A 21,574-nucleotide genomic window follows, 5' to 3' on the forward strand; every position below is an offset into this window, starting at 1 on the left:
GATCTGGCAAGAGCCCCTCAAGCGCTCACTAAGCTGTGAGTGAACACACAGCTGGAGTTGAACTTTTTGCTAAAACAACCCTGACTACTCAACCAGGGATGCAGGAACACAGGAATAGTTCAAACTAGGGTCCCTGAAAGAGTTTGTATTGCACTGTCCCATGCAAGAAAAGGATGGGATACAGTTCTTCTGTTTCTAAAGTGATACGAGAATATTACACAAAACATCATAGTGATGTGGAATTTTTTAAAGAAACTGCATTTATTAAAAAAAAAAATAAATCTTGAAGGGCTGCTATTTGAAAATGTGCTAAAATAATTACAAATTAACATTGCCTTTACAAGAGAGTTATACCTGTCTCTGATTTGCTCAGGACTGAAGAATAAGAATAGCTTTGACTGACATAGTCATTGGTACATCCAACAGAGCCTTCTCTTGGAAGAGGGCCTATAAATCTCTCTTGTGCACTCTCATCTGTTGTACCTGACTCCTCCTGAAAACAAACACAACCATTTCATGCACAAGTTAGACAATAAATTTTTACTGAAGCACCTACAAGTTTGATTTCTTAGCCATGAGAGAGAAATAAATTTTGCTAAGCACATCAAACAAATTTTTCAAAATTGCAGATACACAGTGTAACTTTAGTTCTGCCCTCCAAATTCTCAATCCCTTGAGAATAGGGTGGTGGTGGAAGTAAATGCCCTTTAGAATACAGTATAATCAAATACAGTATTAAAATGCATACAACAAGCAAGTTTGCAATTTAGGATCTCTTATGTCTCAAGTTTTCTGCACTGAAATACAGAATAAGTTTTCTAGATGTAAAAAATTTAATCCAATATTCTTTCAGAATCATCCTTAAACTCTGACCTTGGGGACAAGTATTTACATGTGGGGTTCTTTTTCCCTTTTTCAGATAACAAAGTCCATAACAAAGGCTAAGTAGGCCAGCATTGCACTGATACGAGAGCTGAGTAATAAATCTTAATCTATCACTAGTCTATCCAATCCTTGATTTAAATAAATTGCAGTTGTGTGTATCACATATTTGAGAAATAAGAAACTTCAAAAATTTTGTTAAGGCAAACAGCTGCTTCTAGCAACACTGACAACTCTTCATTTTATATATATATAAATAAATATATATTTATTTATTTTTCCATAAAGGTAAATGTGGAAGCATTTACAGCAACAGATAACTGCTGTTGACACAGGACTGCTAGTTTTGAGAATTCTGTCAGAGCAGCCAAATATAGGATCAGGTAAAGGATTAAATATGTATTGTTAAGATTCATCTCTGAACATATCAATGATTAATTAATTATATAGCCTCAGAAAATTACTTGCAGCAAAGCATTACATAAATATTTAACAAGCATGAATAAAGAGAGACAGCAAATCATTACTACTGGAATTGGCCCTACTCAGGAGAAACCCACAAGTGTAAAACAGTAGTCTACAAGTCTGTTGGGAAGGTTCCCAAAGAAGCTTGTTATATTAAACATACAGCCCAATTTTATTTCATTTTCTCATCTCACAAGAGCAATACAAAGAACATACACCTCTCTCCCCCCAGCACTGTAGCTACTGTAGCTGAGTGAAGATGTTACTCACCGGCATTGTCTGAGGCTGCTCACCGTCTTTGTCTGTCAAATGCAGAAAGTTCTTCTTCCCCGGCTCAAAACCAGCATCAAGAATAGTTTTGTCACTGTTCTGATCTATTGGAGTCTGCTAAAAAAGAGCAAAACAAAAAAACCCACTTTTCTTTAACAGATCTGTATGCAATTAGCAGATCCCGTTCAAGTCCACCCCTTGATGCTTTACTGTACTGACAGAGTAAGATTACATGAAAATAAACAATCATTCACTGAACAAAACACATTCATCATTATTACTGAAATAACTTGGGAACATCTTAAGAAACAGTACCGTTTCTTAATGTACTGTTGCTTAGAAGTTGGTTAATCTATGCAGGAGTCAAGACACTGTCTACAAGTTTCTTGCAAACATCACAATATCCAGTGTCCTCTATAGCTTGCAGACACTATTTTCTTTAGAAGAAAAAAAAATTACTTTCAGCAGGAATAAACATGACCTGAAATAAACTAACATCTATTTCTTAACAAATCTTACAAAGTTTTCTAGGTGCATCTACAGAAATCCTTTTAACTAAAACCACCACTGATTTACAGCACATGAGTCATATTAATCATATTTTTTGTATATAATATGTTAAAATAGGTGTAAGAAATGTGGGGAGTCACTATACAACATGCTGTTATTGAGAAGATGACATTTCTCAAACAAGACCATGGGAAACAGAGATTAATTATCATGGGTATTACTATTAAAAGCACATACTGATAATGAAAACTAACATTACAGCTGAAGGATCATATTAGTTTTTGTTTAATGATTAAGCACATGAATCATCAAAGAGCACACTTTGAGACTAAAATTCAACCAAACCAAAAGAGTGGTGTCAGTCTGCTCTGGTGCACCTACCACAAAATCTTACAGGAATTGAATGAGCCCTATGCAATACAGACAGAAGTTTTCTATACTATATAAGATTTAAGTGTTTGCTACCAAGAGGAAATGAAAAGCCCTTTTGCTGTACCGTGTCCGTGACATTGTCTCCATTGCCCCACATCAAATCAAAGGATCCATTCACGTAGCCCACTTTGGAAGCCACGTCTTCAAACAGCCTTTTCACTGGTGTGGAAGCTGGAAGGTTCAAGGTAACACGCTCATTCACTGTCTTGGAGTTTGTGGTATCCTGTATGATACACAGCACCCTGGGCTCCTCAGCAGCACTTTCTGCCTGAAATGACAGCAGGGAATTCATGAGTAAAGTTAAGAACGTTTTTGGAGTTTAACTGAAAAATCAAAACAAGGCTACGCCGATAAAACGTTGTATATACTTTTACAACCTAAGGGTCCTAAAACTGGACTTCATTTTTGAAAGCAGGCATAAGAAAATTAAAGAATCTTTGGAGAAACACACAAAAACAAGCTCCATTTTGATAGAAAAAGAAGGAATTTGTTTGGGTGTAGAGAAACCGTTCAAGTTCCACACAGAATTTCAGTCAGCAAGCAGATACAAGACTGCTTCAAATCAGGAACAGACTTTCAAATCATCACCTCCAGTTTGCATTTTGCTTTGACATGATCATAAATCCTGCTGAGGAAGAATATATCTTTTTGACTTTTAGGACTGTAATGCAGAAAATTTTCAAGTTTTCAAATAATCCTGGAAGCTGACCATTAAACAAAAAGTTTTGTAGTCAAGCCACCAACTTCCCCCCCTAAATCCACTACTGTCAGAGTCACAGGAGATATTCTTCTGCCTGAACATAATAAGAATTAGCATTGCCCAATAGCTACTGGACAAAGTAAAGAGAGTTTAAACAGAAACTTCAGTATATCTGAAATCAGAAAAGTAACAATGTTGAATGAAAGTTGCAATGGAACAATGATAAAATGTTATGGACCCAGGTAAGCCAAGAAAAAATGGCATTTTCCTAACAGTGAAACCCCAGGAAGTTAAAGATCTAAGCACAATCAATCAATTCTCTCAATTGTCCAAAACTGCAGAACAACAAGGAATAGCTAATATTTAAATACACATCACACAAGAAAGGATCAGGTCAGCAAAAGGAATAATTAGTCCCCAAGGACTCAGCCTTTTCAAGCTGTAACACACAGAAAGCATTAGTAATGCATGTCAGCGTGCCCAAATCTCAGTCCATTGCTAAAAGGCCACATCATCTAAAAAGGCAAAAAGACACATGCAGTGCTATCACAATTTTCAGTGGATAAGAACAATACATGGCAATAACTCTGTTCGTGCTAGAAGTGTCAGGCACGTCACAAGCATCTGCTAGAGAATAAAGATCTGAACAACTTCAGCATCCCTTGTATTTCTACACAACCAGCCTCACAACACAGATGACCACCACCAAAGTGGTACAGTTCCTTCTGAGAGCTCTTACATCACCAAACTGTTTGAAAAGGAACATGGACATTTTAGCTGATGCTGCATGCCTTCATTTTATAAAATTCCAAGATCTGCCAGCAGAGTTCATGCAACTATAAAATAAAATGTTAGCCGACTGCAGCATCTATTCCTATCAGCATCAGAAAAAAGTTGTTAGAAAAAAAACAAATAAAACCACCCTCACCCTTACTTTGAGTATGACATTAGTTTGCTTTTGATTGTGATTGGACTTTAGAGTACAATTTCTCTAAGTTTATCAATGTAATATCCTGCCTGGAAACCTTCATTAATTGCATGCTCAAAAAGATTCAAGGCACCATTTCCAGCAAATCTGCAACATTTCATCTTCATAAATTTCATCTTTACTGGAGAATTTTATGTTTATGAATTACTTTCCAAGAAGACAGACAAAACTATTCCTGAAACATTAACCGCACATTAAGAAGAAAATGATTTGGAAGTCAAAGTAATTTTGACATATAATATCCTCACTTTCATCTACAGCACCCACAGAGAGACACAGGGCTGTACTTGAGTAGACTAAAATTAAATTTCACCAGTGATTACTTCTCCTGGACTCTCTTCTTTAAATTTCCCAGCACAGCACCCTTTTTTTTTTTTTTTGGCTAAACAAGCACCACATAATTTGTCTCTTTCACTGTGTGGTTAGAAAAGAGAAGATAAAGCTTGTTCAGTGGTGTTCTTTCTTGATTTTTTTAGAAGATGAGCAGCAGCTAAAACCCAACAAACTGGAAAGATGAACCTACACTTACAACCCAGACCCCTCAGCAATGGTAAAGGCTTACTTTGGGTGGAAGCCCACCCTCCTCTATAGAACAGTGCAGAGAGGTTAAGAGGCACTTGCTCCTATTCATACAGGTTCATCGAGGAAAATCTAAGTTAATTTGGATTTAATTATTCCCACACTAATTTTGTACTGAACCTACAGCTTGATGGGCTACTGTATATGAGCATATCAGGAAGTTCTCCACTGGAGACTCAATTCCTTGTGCAACTGCCTTTACGTAACCAACACTAATTCCCCTCCTCTCTGCAGAAGTTACTTATAAATTCAACTCCTCCCACTCCCACTTTCTCTGCTACCTTTGGTAGTGAATCAGTTGTGACTCACATTAGAGTTGCTACTGAAAATAATTAGACACGCAGAATCTGACGGATGGAAACAACATGAAGGGAACAAATTACAGAAGATTACAGAAGATTTGCTGGTTGGGTTGCTGGATGTTCCATGTCACACAAATCCTCTCTTCCTTGTTCACAGATGTAATTCTGACAGACTGAACTGGTTTAACTCAGTGTAAGTATAGCAAAGTCATCAATCATTCCTGCTGCTGCTGCTTCAAGTCGTTCATAGTAAATAGATAAAGCAAAAATAACCTCAGTCGGTCTCTGTTCCTGGCAAGCATTCACACACACACCATCTCAACTATCAGACGATGCAACACCTTGTTTGGGGCTACTTTACTGCAAAAACAGTGTGAAAGGCAATACTGGCCACTGATACGTCCCTAAACCATTTTGACAAGGCTGCTGTTAAACCGAGTCCACAACATAAGCACAAAATTTAATTTTAGTCATTACATAATCTTTTATGACAGCTACAGAATTCCTTTTTTTTTTAAATGTAAAGCTAGAGAGAGCCAAAACCCCACACACCAGTGTAACAAGCATATAAACACATACTCAGTTGGAAGCTTCTGCTGTTAAGACTGGCCACGTACCTCATCTTTGTATTCAAGAACATGCACAAAGAATTTAATGTCAATAGGTCATGCTCATGTTACAATAAAAGCTACAGCATCATGCTTTTATTATGGTTCTTGGTTATCATTTTATTAAGTTGATTTCATCTGTCTACCTGTGAAAATTTCTTCTTCATTTCAGCAAAGATACTTTGTCTGCAACTCCAAAACATATCCTATAGCATATGAAAACAAAATCAACAAGTCATAATATTTCAAAGTTGTCAACTGACTTTTATTTTGCATAAAGTCAGTTTTATAGTATAAGCAAAATATTATTACTGACTTTCAAAGCACCATTCACAAAATAACTTCAGAAGAAATAGACTACTTTAATTATCATAGCAGCAACGTTACAGAAAATGCCAGTTAAGTTGTAATATGCGTCAGACTACATTTCATAAAGTAAGAAGTGAATGGATAAGAAAATGTAAACAATTCAAGGTACAAATTCATATTAACAAGTTCCTTGATTATCTTTAAAAAGCCCTCCAGGCATAGGTAAACATTTTACCTGAAATGGCTCAAGCACAGGATTAGCATACAACCCTGTAATTCAGTTTATTATTGCATGTATAAATTATGAAGCTCTCCAGTTTCATATGAAACTCTTCTTTCATGGCTGAATTACTTCCTGTAGGAAAGTTTTTATTAATATGAACCCATTTTGAAGTATGCAGCTGAAGGTAGAAAAGAGATGACGTTACTGACTTTATTCCTAACATTCTTAAAGTAACCCTGCCTTAGTATTGTGGTACCACCAAAAATGCAAAAGCAAACATGACGTGGACACAACTGTTTTCTGACTGCAAACATCAAATTAACCAGTTTCTGAATCCAAAGCATTTAGTAAGGAAAAACAGGAAGGGAGAATGAAGATGCTAATAACATCACTGTTCTTTCTCCAAATTTCTTCAACTGTGCCCTCAGTAAAGATTATCAAAACAAAAAACACCGACATGATCTTTACTGACGTGCCCTATTTGCCCCACCAAATGACCTACAAAACCAGCTCAAATTAGACTCCTGCATTTAACTTCTCAGCAGGATGACACATAAAGCAAGATTTTTTTCCTTTGTGTACAGAGCTGAAGATTCAGTTTTGAAGCCTTAAATTCCAAGATTATTAACTGTTTTATCTAGAAGTTTTCTTTATACACCAGTTTGTAATTTCAGATTTGACAGAGGTTTTAAGAATTTAAAAAAAACAACCAAAAAAAAAAATCAGAAAACCAACATCCCACAATTGAAATGTTTTGCTGCTTACTAGTTTTACCTGCTCTCAACTGGAAGTTACAAACATTTTGCTAAAATGATTCAAAAGTTTTAATAGAGTTTCAGAACCACAATTTTGAAACTGCTGACTTATAACGTTCTGATCATTATCAAGTACAATGCCCTGTGTCATAAGACTTAATTAAGTCTTACAATTTTCCTCCAATTTTCAGAGACTCCAAAGAGCCCTTGCTTTAGCCTGAATTCCTTCTGTCCAGAGACAGGCAGCCAAGTCTGGTAGACACAGGGGCACACGTAAAGTGTGGTGTGCTATTTGACTTGGGGTAAGCAGTGGAGGGTGGAAGGGGCAGACAGGCATATCTACAGGCTGCTTCTTTTATAAAAATGCTTCTGTGCTGGGTTCTCAGCTCCTGTTTTCTCAGTTAAAGAACTGCTGGAAGATTTTCAAGAGCTATGTCACTAAATAAATCCCAGAGAAGAGATCAAACAAATCAAATTTATAAATTACACTGTTTACATGATGTTCAGAAATTTTAGAAGTAACTGAGAGCCTTCAGCTGCTCTGACAAGACAAATCATAAAATCACAGCATCATTTAGCTTGGAGAAGACCTCCAAGATCATTGAGTCCAATCTTTGACCGAGCATTGCCTTGTCAACTAGACCATGGCACTCAGTGCATGTTCAATCATTTCTTGAATACCTCCAGACGGTGACTCCACGACCTCCCTGAGCAGTCTGTTCCAATACTTAGCAACCCTTCCTGTGAAGACATTGCTCCCCTGGTGCAGCTTGAGGTTCTGTCCTCTTGTACTGTCGGTGGTTGCCTGGGAGAAGAGGCCAACCTCAGCTCACACAACCTCCTTTCAGGGAGTTGTAGGGAGTGGTAAGGTCATCCCTGAGCCTCCTCTTCTCCAGGCTAAACACTCCCAGCTCCCTCAGCTGCTCCTCACAGGACCTGTGCTCCAGACCTTTCACCAGCTCCACTGCCCTTCTCTGGACTCACTCCAGTACCTCAATCTCCTTCCTGAACTGAGGGGCCCAGAACTGGACACAGGGTTCGAGATGTGGCCTCACCAGTGCCGATTACAGGAGGACAATCAGTGCCCTGGTCCTGCTGGACACACTATTCCTGATCCAAGCCAGGATGGCACTGGCCGCCTTGGCCACCTTCAGCTGCTGTTGACCAGCATCCTCAGATCCTTTCCCACTGGGTCACTTTCCAGCCACTCTTCTCCAAGCCTGTAGCACTGCAGGGCCCCAAGTACAGGACCTGGCACTTGGCCTTGTTAAAATCACACTGATGCGTCAATCTTCCAAATGCAGCATTCCCTACTTTTCAATTAAAGCATTCACTCTAACACTCTACGAATATACTTTATCATAACCGCTAGTTCAATTCTACTACAAAAGCTCCTCTCATCATGGAACTTTATGATTTGAAGTACAATTAAGAGAACAGAGGTCATTTTACAAAGTTGCTTAATTTTACCCTGATAAAAATTACTCTGGAATTCCCCAAACCAATTATTTATTACACCCCACAAAAATCAATAACCATATTAACTACATACTTCAAGGGTTTCAAGTTAACCTACACAAGGTATTCACAGGCACATACAAAAATACCCTACAGACTTTTCCTCAGAAGAAATAAGAGCAGCTCCTCAGGCAGTGAGCACATCCATTCAGTACTGGTGAGAAGTCCTCAAAGCTTGATGCTGCTACTTTGCCATACCATGACATAGTACACCAGTGGCTTAGTGAAACAAGCTGCAGACCCTCAGCTGCATAAGCATCTAAAAGGCAAATGCAGATGGTTACTTAGGGCTACAGTTTAGGAAACCATCCTATTGATTGTTGTAGCACAGAAATCCTGTCAAGCAAATAAATACTTGAAATCCTAATTTCAAATGCTAACCTTTTAAAAAATATTGAAACACTGATACTTTCATCCCAAGTCACTCCATCTTGCTGAGGGTGGAAATCCAGTGGGATCGAGTGCAGCCTCAGCGAGTTTGCAAGATGAGATCAAGCTGCGTGGTGTGGTTGACACGCTGGAGGGAAGAGATGCCATTCAGAGGGACCCTGACAGGCTGGAGAGGTGGGTGTGTGAACCTCGTGCAGTTCAACAAAGCAAAGTGCAAGGTCCCACACGTGGGCCAGGGCAATCCCAGACACACCTACAGGCCGTGGGAAAACGGATGAGAGCAGCACTGTGGAGAAGGACTTGGGGCTGATGGTTGATGAAAAACTCACCATGACCCAGCAAAGCACTCGCAGCCCAAAAATCCAAATGTATCCTGGGCTTCATCAAAAGGAGCGGGGCCAGCAGGCCAAGGGAGGGGATTCTGCCCCTCTGCTCTGCTCTGGTGAGACCCCACCTTGAGTACTGCATCCAGCTCAATGGTCCCCAGCACAGGAAGGACATGGACCCGTTGGAGTGAGTCCAGAGGAAGACCAGGAAGCTGCTAAGGGGACTAGAACACCTCCCTTATGAAGACAGGCTGAGAGAGCTGGGGCTGTTCAGCCTGGAGTAGAAATGATTGTGTGGAGACCCCATGGTAACCTTCCAGTATCTGAAGGGGACCTACAGTATAACCAGAGAGGGACTCCTCCTCCTCAGGAACTGTACTGACAGAACAAGGATTAAAGGGTTCAAACCGAAAGAGGGAAAAATTTGTTCAGATATATGACAGAAATTCTTTACTGTGAGGGAAGTGAGGCACTAGAACAGGTTGCCCAGTGTTCAAGTTTAGGCTGGATGGGGCTTTGAGCAACCTGGTCTAGTGGGAGGTGTCCCTGCCCATGGCAGGGGGGCTAGAACTACATGATCTTGAAGGTTCCTTCCAACCTAAACCATTCCATGATTCTATGACCTTTTACATTTTTCCATTTCTAGAAAGGAGATGACGTTCACAAACCCGCATGTAGAAGATTTATGACTATTAGACCAGACCTAAAAAAGACTCTTTTTAATAAAAACATGCAATCAACACTCTGGTCTGATCTGGGTGGACATTCTGGAGTGCTGTGCTACACAAGCATTTCCTCCATGTACCTTTCTAAAAAATATGTCATCTTTGTTACGTGAAAGATCTGCCTCTGCAAGATGCAAAGCATAAAGTTTTTTATTGCACTGAAGGAATTCAAGTTGTAATTCTGTATATACTAACAAAGGCAGAATTGTTATTAGTGCCATCTGCAAGACAGACACTTGCTTTGACCATATAGGTTCTGTATTTGTTGAAAACAGAGGAACAAAAAAATAGAGTGTTACTAGACCTGTCACAACAATATTCAAATGCAGAACTACAGTGGTTTTAACACTGCATTTAGATGTGGCTTGCTATTTTTCAGCTTTGAATCACTGAATTAATTAAATTCTATTGCAGCATATCACTATCCTTATGAGGACAAATCATAAATTTTATTTTTCAAATGACAGAAGGTTCTCACGAGATTTTAACTCCTGCTTCAGTTCTTTTATAAATTTATTTTCAGAGATTGAAGGTGAAACCTAAAGCTCAGCTCAAATTTCGTGCAGATTCTACTCAATACTTCCAAATTCCAGTACTTCCAACAGATAAAAATAGACAGTAAGTAAAATCTCAAGTTTCAGGTCAGGGGTTTAACTAACAGATGTATGAAGTCTGACTGCCAAATAAAGTTAATGGCCTAAGAGACTTGAAATGATCACCAGTAGAGAAGATGCTACATATTCACACTCTGTAAATAATTCTTACAAATAACTGCAATACAGAGAAAAGACAAAGAGATCAGTAGCAAGCAGCAAAGGCAGACATCCTGCTTACATTCACAAAATTACTTGCATGATTAAGCCTAGGACAGCAGTTCTCATGTAGCTTCAGCACCTAAAGACTACCATAGGAAGTGCACAGAAGTGACAGCTGCCTGTCACGTTACTGCTGGGAAAACTTCGGGACACACATTCCAAGTGTGTGTAACTGACTGGGTGCACATTTCCAGCAGTTACAAGGATAAGGGAAATCTGGTACCTTCAATCACAAAAAAAGTAGTCAGCATTTGTACCTTTTACATCTAAAGTCACATCATACAAAAACATCCAGGTGTTAACTACAGTTCAACTGATCAGAACCTTATTTCAACTCTCTTTCTCAGCGATGACAAACTACTATCAAATCAATTCCTTGAGAACCCACAACCATAATTCAGGAATTTTTTCACCTATTCCAAGAGGTCCAATCCATTCAACACCACACTGGATATGTGCTGACAGCACTGTATTCTGCACAAAACCTGAAGGCCAAAAACCTTTCAAATATACAGCAAGTAAGGAGAGAATACTCAGAGAGCATCAGGATACCATTTCCACCCAAAACCTGCTCTTTTCATCCCAGTCCATTTTGAACCATAGACTCCAGAGTCCTTACAATCCACAACTCCCTTCTCCCCCCAGCAGAGCTAGTCACACTCCTCCACGCTTTTTCCAAGCCCAACAAATCTCTTTTCAGAGGCCAGCTTCCCTGATACAGTGAGGTGAGCAGGGTCACTTCCCTGGGAGGGAAACACGGGATGATAAAGGTCCTCGGAATGAGGGAAGCATTGAGCAGGTGGTCTCAGACTCACATTTGGCTTTGTTTTAGAGGAAAGAAGGAACTTCTTTCTCGAAGACAGCTTACCTAATTCTGTCAGAGCACTGTGAGCTGTTACTCAACACAGGTGCCTCGCTGCAGCCTAGTCTGAGTTAATGAGGGAACAGTGCACTTACAATCCTGTTACAAATGCCTGAACCAAAACATAGTTTACAAAGAAGTGTTTTATAGTACACTTGTGGCAAACTGAATACACTCTATAAAATACTGATCCCAGAAGATGTTAAACAGTAACTTCGAGCTGTTAACTTGATAGAATGCTTCCTGACGCAAAAAAAAAAAAAAAAGACTGAACCTTTAGACACTCATTTAATTTTGAATTAGACTCAGATTTGTGAGTACCTGAATAACAAACTTTATTCTCAGCTTCGAATTCTTCATTATTCCTGGAGAGATTTCAGGCAAAATCCAAAACAATGTTCTGAAACTAGTAAAACTAAATATAGGATTTCAGTACCATGACAAGTAAGGAAAAAAAATTACTTCATCATGAGCCTAAAATATCATGAAAATTCAAGAATATATATCCTATATACAGATAATTATTTAACCTTCACCCCCTCCCTGGTTTCCCTCCCTCCAGGATGTGATATTAAGGATTCACAAGACTTAAGGAAGCTCTTTCAGTCAATCCACTCAACTAGGAACAAGACTAGAAATTAGAAGGAAAACTACCACAAGATCTGTACCAGGCCAGACTAGAATAGAGACAGTTTTCTACACAGAAGCCTCTAGAGGTGCTATACTTCAGATTTGTGATTGAGGAAGTGCTGATAACACAACAAAGTTTTGGCTCCTGCTGAGGAGTGTTTGTGCAGCACCAACACCTCCTGCAGTCTTACTCTGCTCCCCCAGGGAACAGACTGGGGGCTGTGCCAGACTCAGGTGACCCAAACTAAGCCAAGAGACATTCCATGCCATGTACTGCCATGCTCAGCATCAAAACTCCACCTTTGCATGGGAATTGGCTGCACTTTGATCTACCTGTAGAACATAGTGAGTGATTGCCTTTGCGTCCCTTGGTTTTGGGACTTCTTTTCCTCCCTCTACTCTTACACTTCTTCTTTACTTATTAAACAATTTTACGTTGACCTTCAAATTTTTTTGCTTATACTCTTCCTTTGTCCAGCTGAGGGTGGGAAGGGAGCAAGCAGCTGCATGCCTACCAAGGTTAATACTCAACAGGGAGATATTAATATATAGTCTTGAAAATTATATTATTATTGGTTTAATTTGTCATGACTCAAATGTGTCTTTATTTTTTGTTTATGTCTTTATCCTCGTTGCTTATCAACTTCTAATATCCATTCACTTTTAATGGATCACTTCAAACAACTTCCCATTGCCACAACTACAGTTTAAGAGACTTCAGACAATGAAAGGAAATGAGAATCAAGAAAAAATGACAAAATATTTTTGACAGTTGTCAACAGATTAAAAACCTGAGAGACAAAAAAACCCCACACAGGGTAGCCCAATGATGTCCCCCATTACAAAGCCTGATCTCTGATTTCAGCCTTGTGAACTCTCATCTACTTCAGTTCACACAAACTGTTTCACTGAACACGTTTGCAGCATTATGACCTTGGTTCCACTGCTTACCCTCTACTTCAGTCTGTGGCACTCAGCAATGCTTTCCTACCCTAGTATTTGATATACTTCAAAAGAACAAATCTGATGCCTGAATGAGATCTCATTAAGAACACTCCAACTAAAACATTAAAATAATACCCTTAATACAATAATATGAGCATATTCCACCTATTTTGGAAACTCAACATGTAAGATTTTGATGAATTGACAGTGCACTGGTGACATTTCACACACACACAGCAGCCTAAAACCTTCAAACACAGCGAAGCTTCAGTTACACAAGCAGCTAAAGCTGGAATAGCTCAAACTGCTGCCAGAAGAAGCAGTCTTGCTCCCACCTGCTTCTTTCCACCCCAACACTCTCCCCTTTCTTGTGCTGGTACAAATGGTCATGCAGGTACATGCTGAGCAGGCTCAGATAGCTAAGCCTTCTTAAAATTAATAATTTCTGGGTTTTTTTTTACTGGGTTAGCTTTAATCTCAGTTAGCCCTTTAACTTCTAAACAGAATCCTTAACTCTCCTGGAAAAGGACTAAGTGATATAACAGCACCAATAGAGTAGTAAAAGGAGTATTTTAAATGTATATATTATATGTAGTAGTCCTTAAATTACTAAATAACAACACTACCTGAGGAGCAAAAAGCATCATTACTGCTTCTGTTCTTGTGCCATGCTTGCTCTGTTTTCCAGCCTGCTGCAGATCCCAGAAGGAAGCTGGGCCATACTGAGCCCAATGTCCCTGCCTAAGTGAACATACAAATGCTTTCCTGAAGGGGATGACCCGATGCAGAGAAGAAAAGAGGTACAAAATAAATTTTGTAGCAGGGCCTCTGTGATCTTGTTCCCTTTGGAAAACGAGGGTACATGTTTTACTCTCTTCTCTGCCTCATGTAGATCATGGATTTCCTTATTGTTTTCAAAGACCACCTCCTCAGAAATGCTTCTTTAGTAACAAAATTGCAGTTAAAAAGTGTTTGCCACCTCACTGAAGCAGAGTTGCATGCCAGCTGTCAACTAGACAAGTTATTTTTGTAATACATATAGACTTCAAAGTCTAATACTTCCAACTTTCTAAATATGTCCAAAAATAACCCTTGGCCTCAGAAATAAAGAGTGTGTTATGAGGCTACCATTTACCTTTGAGAGTTTGCTCCTACTGTTGTGTATTACTGGATCATTTGCAAGAAACACAGAAGAGTAGAAACGACAATGAAAAAAGTTGTGGTGGGACCAGAAACAAGTACATGCCTGGAGGGTGTTCCAGAGACTATAGAAAAGGATACAGTGTGAGGGGGGACATACCTGGGGAGGGCTGAACTAGAGACCAAAACACCCACTTCTCAGTTTCACAGAAGCTATTTTTCATATTTTAAAAGACTTCAAATATGTCTTACTTAGGACATCCTGAAGAACCAGTCTTCTTACACTTATCTCCTAATGGTCTTTTAAATATGGTAAATTAAGGTGATTCACAATTAATTACTTCCCTTAAAAAAAAAAAAAATCAAAGGTAGCAACTCTCAATAACAAAAGAGTGCAAATATTTCCTGGTCATGCCTATAGATCACACAAGAACTCTAACACAGATTCCTGTTAATAAATTAAGGAGTAATAGAGAATAGTATTAAATCAAAATAGTTTTCTCTTAACCGCTGGACATTTTGAGTATATCACTCTCTTATTCCTAAAGGTTATAATTTTAACTGATTGTATTTTCTTTCATCCTATGACCCTGAATTGTTTAACTTGCAAGAAGTTTTGTAACCCCACTAAAATAACTGTGAGAATTAAATGTAAATGAAGCTCTCTACACTTGCAAACTATTGGCCAGCCTCTCTAATTCATTACAATATAACCTTTACATTCAGAGCTGAAACACCCTCATCTTTATACAGCTTCCTCTGTTTGCATCTTCTCTCCACCTTCTTAATCACCACGTTCATTCTTTTCCTTCAAAAAAAGAAGTATCTGCAAGAACACTATGAGAGCCTTACTACACTTTCACACATTAACCTATAATGGTAACATTTGTTTCCTATGGAGAGCCACAGAAGTAGAAGATGGACTTGCCCCCCATTTCTTCCAGCATGGAATTACCATGAATTTATGGAAACATTTTCCTGTGCTAATATTCTAAAGGACTTTCTGCTGGATTGCATTACAGAGGCAACACTAGCATAAAAACAACTTAAAAGTCTGACCAAAACTAGTACTTAGAAGAGCTTTCTCTTGTTGGACAATTTTGAAACAAAGGTTTACTTCCCTCCAAAATCACCAACAGACATGTATGCTAAAAAATTAAAATCCTGCACAGTTCAGAGATTAAAACATGAGTACAGGCGTAGTTTTAAACTCTTTAATAACTTTCTCATTTTAAACTGCCCAGCTGCTGCTGGGGTAGGAAAAATAGAAGATGAACAGTGAGGTGTGTTAGCAGGGATTCTTGTGTAGCTCTCCAGCAGTGATGTGCAGAGTGAAGGGGACAGTTCACAATGTCAGCACCCAGGAAGCCTGGGCACAAACTCTGCCTGCTACCATTGCCACAAAGGGCTCCAGGGAGAACATGGAACTCTGAGCACAGTGTCTCCACAGAAAGAAGAGACACGACAATGTGTATATGAGAAAGGACCTAGATGATTTTTCCATACATTAACTGATGAAAATACTTTATTTACAAAACCCAGGTACTCTACAGAAAGTTTCTCTGATGCTTTTTTCTTTTCCTTTCCTTCATTATTACTGATCTCAGCACAACACCTACACAAATCAGTCAGCACACCTGCCTTGCATTCCTTTAGCTCCTGCAGTTCTCTGACAAAATTCCTCATGTTACTGAGGCAGCTTTCATCACATGTGATTATTGAGAAGCTACACCCGAGCTGCAGCACAATAAGCACTTCTAAGCTATCCACAGAACTGCCAACCTAAAATAATCTGTTGACATTTTTCAGAAGCACCTAAAGTATCCTTGCGATCATGATCTCAAACATTATATTGAATCAAGTGATCTGTAGCAATTTTACCCCTCAGTATTTTTAGAACATGCCCAACATCCTGTTTGGAAGTTATTTCAACTGGCAATGCTGTGCAAGAGCATTTGCTCAGTGCAAGCTGAAGACATACCAAATATCAAAAAGAATCAAAGAAAACACTACACATCTTGCAATGCCTGAAGCTGTGGTCAAGTTGGTTGTCATTTGATCACAAGTTTACAATAATCAGTTATTTAGTTACTAATGGCCTTGTTTTCAAAATATTTTGCTCAAGACAAGAAAAATAAAAACATGCTAAATAGGCAGCTCACCTGATGGTGTACCATATTAATTCTCAAAGGGTAAAGTGTAAAATATCACCTTAAGCATTCACAAAGGAATCAAAAACTTTTCCAAACTGAATAAGAAGGCTGAACATGTACATGTAACTCAACTGCTCAATTTTCTAGAGACATAACTTTCACACTTACTTTCTTACACAAACCCAACATATTTTCATATACAACAGAAAGAGTGAACCTGTGCCTGGATATATGGATGTTTTTAGATAATTTAGTGCATTACAGTACCACCAGTAATGGATGGGGGAAAATATATAAAATAATACCCCACCCCCCCATTTAATTCTGACAAGACTAAAACACGTAATTCAAAGGTGACACAAATTACAGGTCTATTTCAGTAAATGTCCACAATTTTTAATCTTATATTAATATCAACACATTCTATCAGCAAAAAGAGGTTGGATAATAATGATTTTCATCAGTATTTGTGTGTTGGTTCGACTAACAGTTTAAAACTATGATGTAGGGCTGCATTGATTAAGTCCACAGGTTTTAAAAACAACAGAAAATAGAATTAGTGGACTTTAGTTTATAATGGCAACAAGTGAAGCACCAGAAACTTTTTTGTTGTATACTGAAAGCCTGAGCTCAAAGGAGTATAGAACGCAACACTGACAAATCTTTAAAGTGTTCTCTGCCTCCCAATAAATACTTCACAGCTTAGGAAAAACTTCATTACTAGTTTGAGCAGCAGTGTGAAGCTGCACAGCAAAAAAAAAAAATTAAGGATTATACTTCTACTACTGTACGCATTTGATTTAGGAACTTTAATCACCAGTGACGCACAAATCACAGAGAAAACGGCTTTTATGGTTTGTGGTGATGTTCAAAATGTATTACTGCAGGAAAAAACAAAGTGGTATGTTATTTAGTTGTCAGATTGTTCTACAGAGGAGTAACTGAGCCAGCAGCATTTACAGACTGAGGCTCCAGCACACCAAGTATTACCCAACAGGTAGTTGGTACCTCTCAGGCAAAAACTCTTCATCAGATGATCTCGAGGCGCTGTCAGTTAATTATCCCGATCATCTTTCTAGACTGCAGATTAAATACCCAGATGTACATAGCAAGGCAAAGTAAACTGTGACTGGGAAGCCCAGTGGCTAAACAAAGTAAGGAAAGCTTTTGCATTCTACTCTCAAGCCTTATCCACCGAACTGAATTACTACCTGAATATCATTCAGAAAGTGTCTGTTTTCGAGGAGCAAATTACTTGGTAGAATTCTGTGTGTTTCCTAAATTTAACTTCCAAAATAGCTGTTCATGAAGCAGTCACAATCACACCTTTATGTTGTACAATGCAGCACATGAGAAGGAAAGCAAGAAAAACTGATAAATTATGCAAGCTGTAACCACTTGTAGAATCTCTTAATACATGGGAATGAAAAAACAAGGATGTCATCATCATTGAAAAGAACAGCATCCCTTTACTGAACAGAATTGCAAAATATCTTAATCAGATTCCCACTCTTCTAATGAGGAAGTCAGAACGATATCCATCAAGAAACATATTTGATTTGTTCAATGCAGAAGATTAAAATGGATTCATTAGTGTAGGGATGAAAAGACTCACATTAGTTTAGCTGAGGGAGAACTCACACTACCTTGCTTGATTTAATGGCAGCAAGTACAAAGCATATATATATATATATATTTATTCTGACAGGTGTACTTTGGATAGCTCATGCTGGAACATGTTGAGAAAGTATCTGCACAGCATTTATTTAATCAGTGGCACAGACACTTCAGAAAACCTCAGAGCACAACATACTTCTTATATTCTGACCAATATTCACTAAGTTCTGATGCATCTTGATTTTCAAGATCAGTCTTACTAAAGTTCACTCATGTTACCAGTAAACACATACAGGCACCTTTCTCACCAACTGCATTGATGACAAAATTTTATTGTTTTCTAGTTCAAGTAGATTTTCCCAAAATAAGTTTCAAATTAACTTTTCCTGTAAGAAACACTGAAAGCCACAGATGTGTCTTCCCTTCTGACAGCACCATTTTCTTATTTCCATTATCATCTTACTTATGCTACTTTCCCCTCCTTTTCCAGGATTACTGTTTTACTAGATGAAGGGGGTAAAAACTGACACCTATTAATAAAGCAGGTTTTACAGAATATGCTCAGATTTTACTACCAGGATGCAGCATTATTCTGTATGTTACTCAATGCCTTCTGTTTCTTGGATATAAAATAAAACTAAACTGAATTATTTACCTTTCAGACGAAGAGGGTAAAGGAATTGAGGACTGGAAGGAAAAGGAACATGGACCAGTTCACACTGAACTCCACATCTAGTGATCAGGGATTCAGTGCCCACACCATAAGGAATTATTGGTCATACAATTACAGGAACAGTTGGGAAAGCATTAGGCAGCAGTAGGGATGCAAGAACAAGTGTACTAAATGCCTGCATAGCCTGGGCAAAAATCTTAATATAAAAAGAAATCCCAACACTGGCTTATTAGAAACTGCTTTAATCCATCTGTTCCCAAGGAAAAAGAACTTTATGCCAAAGTTATGAGCAAGAGAAAATAACAAGACCCTGACTACCTTGACCTCAGAGATGCAGCTGAGGCTATGCAATGTCCAAAAGAAAAGTTTTCATAGGAGACTAATAAAAGATATTCTAAGTGCAGCAGTGAAACTATTAGCACTTTGGATCCATGAAAACATGCTATTACTCCTTCCAAAAGCTAATGAAAAAATCCATACAATAGACTTTAAAAAGAGCAAGCTGAGCTCCTGTTAGCATAAGCAAAACTATGGATACAAACATAAACTGAAGACTTAAAATCAACCTAATACTTATCTTTCCATTCCAACACACAGAGGCTGGTAATGTTACACACACCTCCTGCTACTTATCTACCAAGGCATCACCTGCACACATGAACCAAAATCCTTTTCCCATTCACTCCTTTAGATGATTAGTCATTCCCTAAATCGGCCTAAAGCACACAACATTCCATTTCTTCCTGCTCTTTTACGCTGGAATGTAAAGAAAAAGATGGCTGTGTCCTCATCTTTACCAGACACTGGTTCACAGCCCAGCTCAATCTCTGAAACGGCACAAGGCAGTGATACAAGTGATACCACTCAGCCCGTCAGGAAGGGACAAAAATCGTGAACTATAACCCTTTATCCATCCCTAAAGACCAGAACTGAAACTCCAAACGATCTGCTTTGCCTCCAGCTGCTGCTAATGGCACAATAGGAATATTTAGAAGAAGGCTGTTGAGACCTGGAGAATTCTGTTTACCCATAACTCACAGTGTTCTCTGCAGTGAGACTATTAATGACTCTCACAAGGACTTAATGTGAATGTTACAGCATAACATTTGTTAAACTTCATACCACTAAAATAAAAATGAGGATATACTGAAAAACATTGAAAAAGTTCAAGACAAACTTCTATTACAACGTGTGTGTGTGTGTATATAGACATATATAAAAAACCAGATGGACTTAACACAAATAGTTAATCTGTTTTCTTCCTCAATTTGATTTTATTAATATTCTGTTCGGTTTAATTTACTTAAAAAATGCACAGGAACACAATAAAGAACTTGAGAAAACTTGCTGAGAAAAAGCAACTCACTCTAGCATTATCAATGTACAAAGTTTATAGATTTCACACTGTTTGTTCAAGATATCCACATCTATAATCACATATACTCATCTTCCTTTACCCACACTTCCCTCCCTACAGATAAAAGTGCATTCAAAATCCTAGTCCAATGACTCAGTTAAAAATACACATCTGATTCATGCATATATTCCGAATACAACCCTAAAGCCAAGGGGGATACTATTAATACACAGAACTAAAGAAACAGCCTCAACTAGCTGCTTCTATTAAATACCTTGTCTGTTACTATTAACTACAGCTACTGTCACAATGTTTCTCCTGCCATTCTCCTTTGTCTCTATGTTTGTTTTTAAAATGAAATATTTAAGTATAGAAGCTACTATATCTTCTGTACCTGGATTTACATTTTTAGAGATTTTGTTTAAAAGCTAATATTTAAGTATACTAGCTACTACACTCCATCCCTTATTTGAAGGTTCTGGAGATTTCTGTTTCCTGTATAAAGACTAAATGTAGTCCTTTAAACATCAGTATTTTAAGAAAGAAAACAAGAGGTGAAGTTACCTCTGTCCTACATACACACTTGTACCATTGAACGGACAAAAAAATGCATGGTTATTTGTTTCACAGATCTGCTCAAGGATAGCACTTAAGGACCAGCACCTCATTTTGCTAAACTCCACAAAATCGAAGTCCTTGCCTGACAAAGCCTCCCTCAAGAACACACGATGGAGCAGGTGAACGTAAACGCTGACATTTGACAAAAAAAACCAACAGGAAGGGTTTGAGTAATTTACCAGGAACAGCAAAACTGTCAGAAAAGTTGGCTGAATGCGTAAGGCTACCTGCTCGGGAAACAAAGTTTCTGCTGATACCACTCCAGGAGCAGCTGTTTCCAAACATTCCATGCCATCACCCGCACTCCTTCCCCTGCACAGAATCGCTCTGCTTGACACGTGTCATTCTCCTATCGCTGCGGGACAGAGCCTTCACCTTCCTCTTTCACTCAGCCTCTTATCTTTACCCCGTGGCCAAAAACGAGCCTTCCCCCTTTCCCCCGCAGCAGAAGGGAGGCAAGAATTTCCCCCGCAGAATAAAGGAGACAACCCGCTGCTCGGCCCGCTCCCTGCGGCTCCCACCGCGGGCGCTCCGGGGAGGGTCGGGGCGGCCCCGCACCTCGGCGGTGGCCCCTCGGCATCGCCGGCCCCTTCCCCTGGGCCGAGCCCGCCGGGCCCGCTCGCAGCTCTGCCCTCAGCACAGGGCCCTGCCCGCCCGGCGGGAGGGGTCGCGCTGCCCCCGGCCCCGTGACACGGCCCGGCCCCGCCGCGCAGGCCGGGCCCGCATGCCGGGCACGGACAGGTGCAGCCCTCGGGCCGCCCGGGCCCTGTGCTCAGCCCCGG

At 39.2% G+C, this 21,574-nt stretch overlaps 1 protein-coding gene across 5 annotated transcripts in view; it reads right to left on the minus strand.

The window, feature by feature from the left end:
- Nucleotides 1-21,574, minus strand: part of USP47 (ubiquitin specific peptidase 47) — a 52,508-nt gene that overhangs the window by 30,545 nt on the left and 389 nt on the right. For 2 of the 5 annotated variants that reach the window (XM_032690208.1, XM_032690206.1), the window contains exons 2-4: nucleotides 2,624-2,827; nucleotides 1,618-1,734; nucleotides 355-493 (exon numbers count right to left, since the gene is read on the minus strand). In XM_032690208.1, the coding sequence (XP_032546099.1) occupies nucleotides 355-493; nucleotides 1,618-1,734; nucleotides 2,624-2,827 (460 nt within the window). Of the gene's footprint in view, nucleotides 1-354; nucleotides 494-1,617; nucleotides 1,735-2,623; nucleotides 2,828-5,882; nucleotides 5,939-21,574 lie in introns of those variants that run through there. The other 3 variants (XM_032690211.1, XM_032690209.1, XM_032690207.1) reach the window with 3 other exon arrangements.

The sequence above is a fragment of the Chiroxiphia lanceolata genome, chromosome 6, assembly GCF_009829145.1.
Source record: "Chiroxiphia lanceolata isolate bChiLan1 chromosome 6, bChiLan1.pri, whole genome shotgun sequence".
NCBI classification, from domain to species: domain Eukaryota; kingdom Metazoa; phylum Chordata; class Aves; order Passeriformes; family Pipridae; genus Chiroxiphia; species Chiroxiphia lanceolata.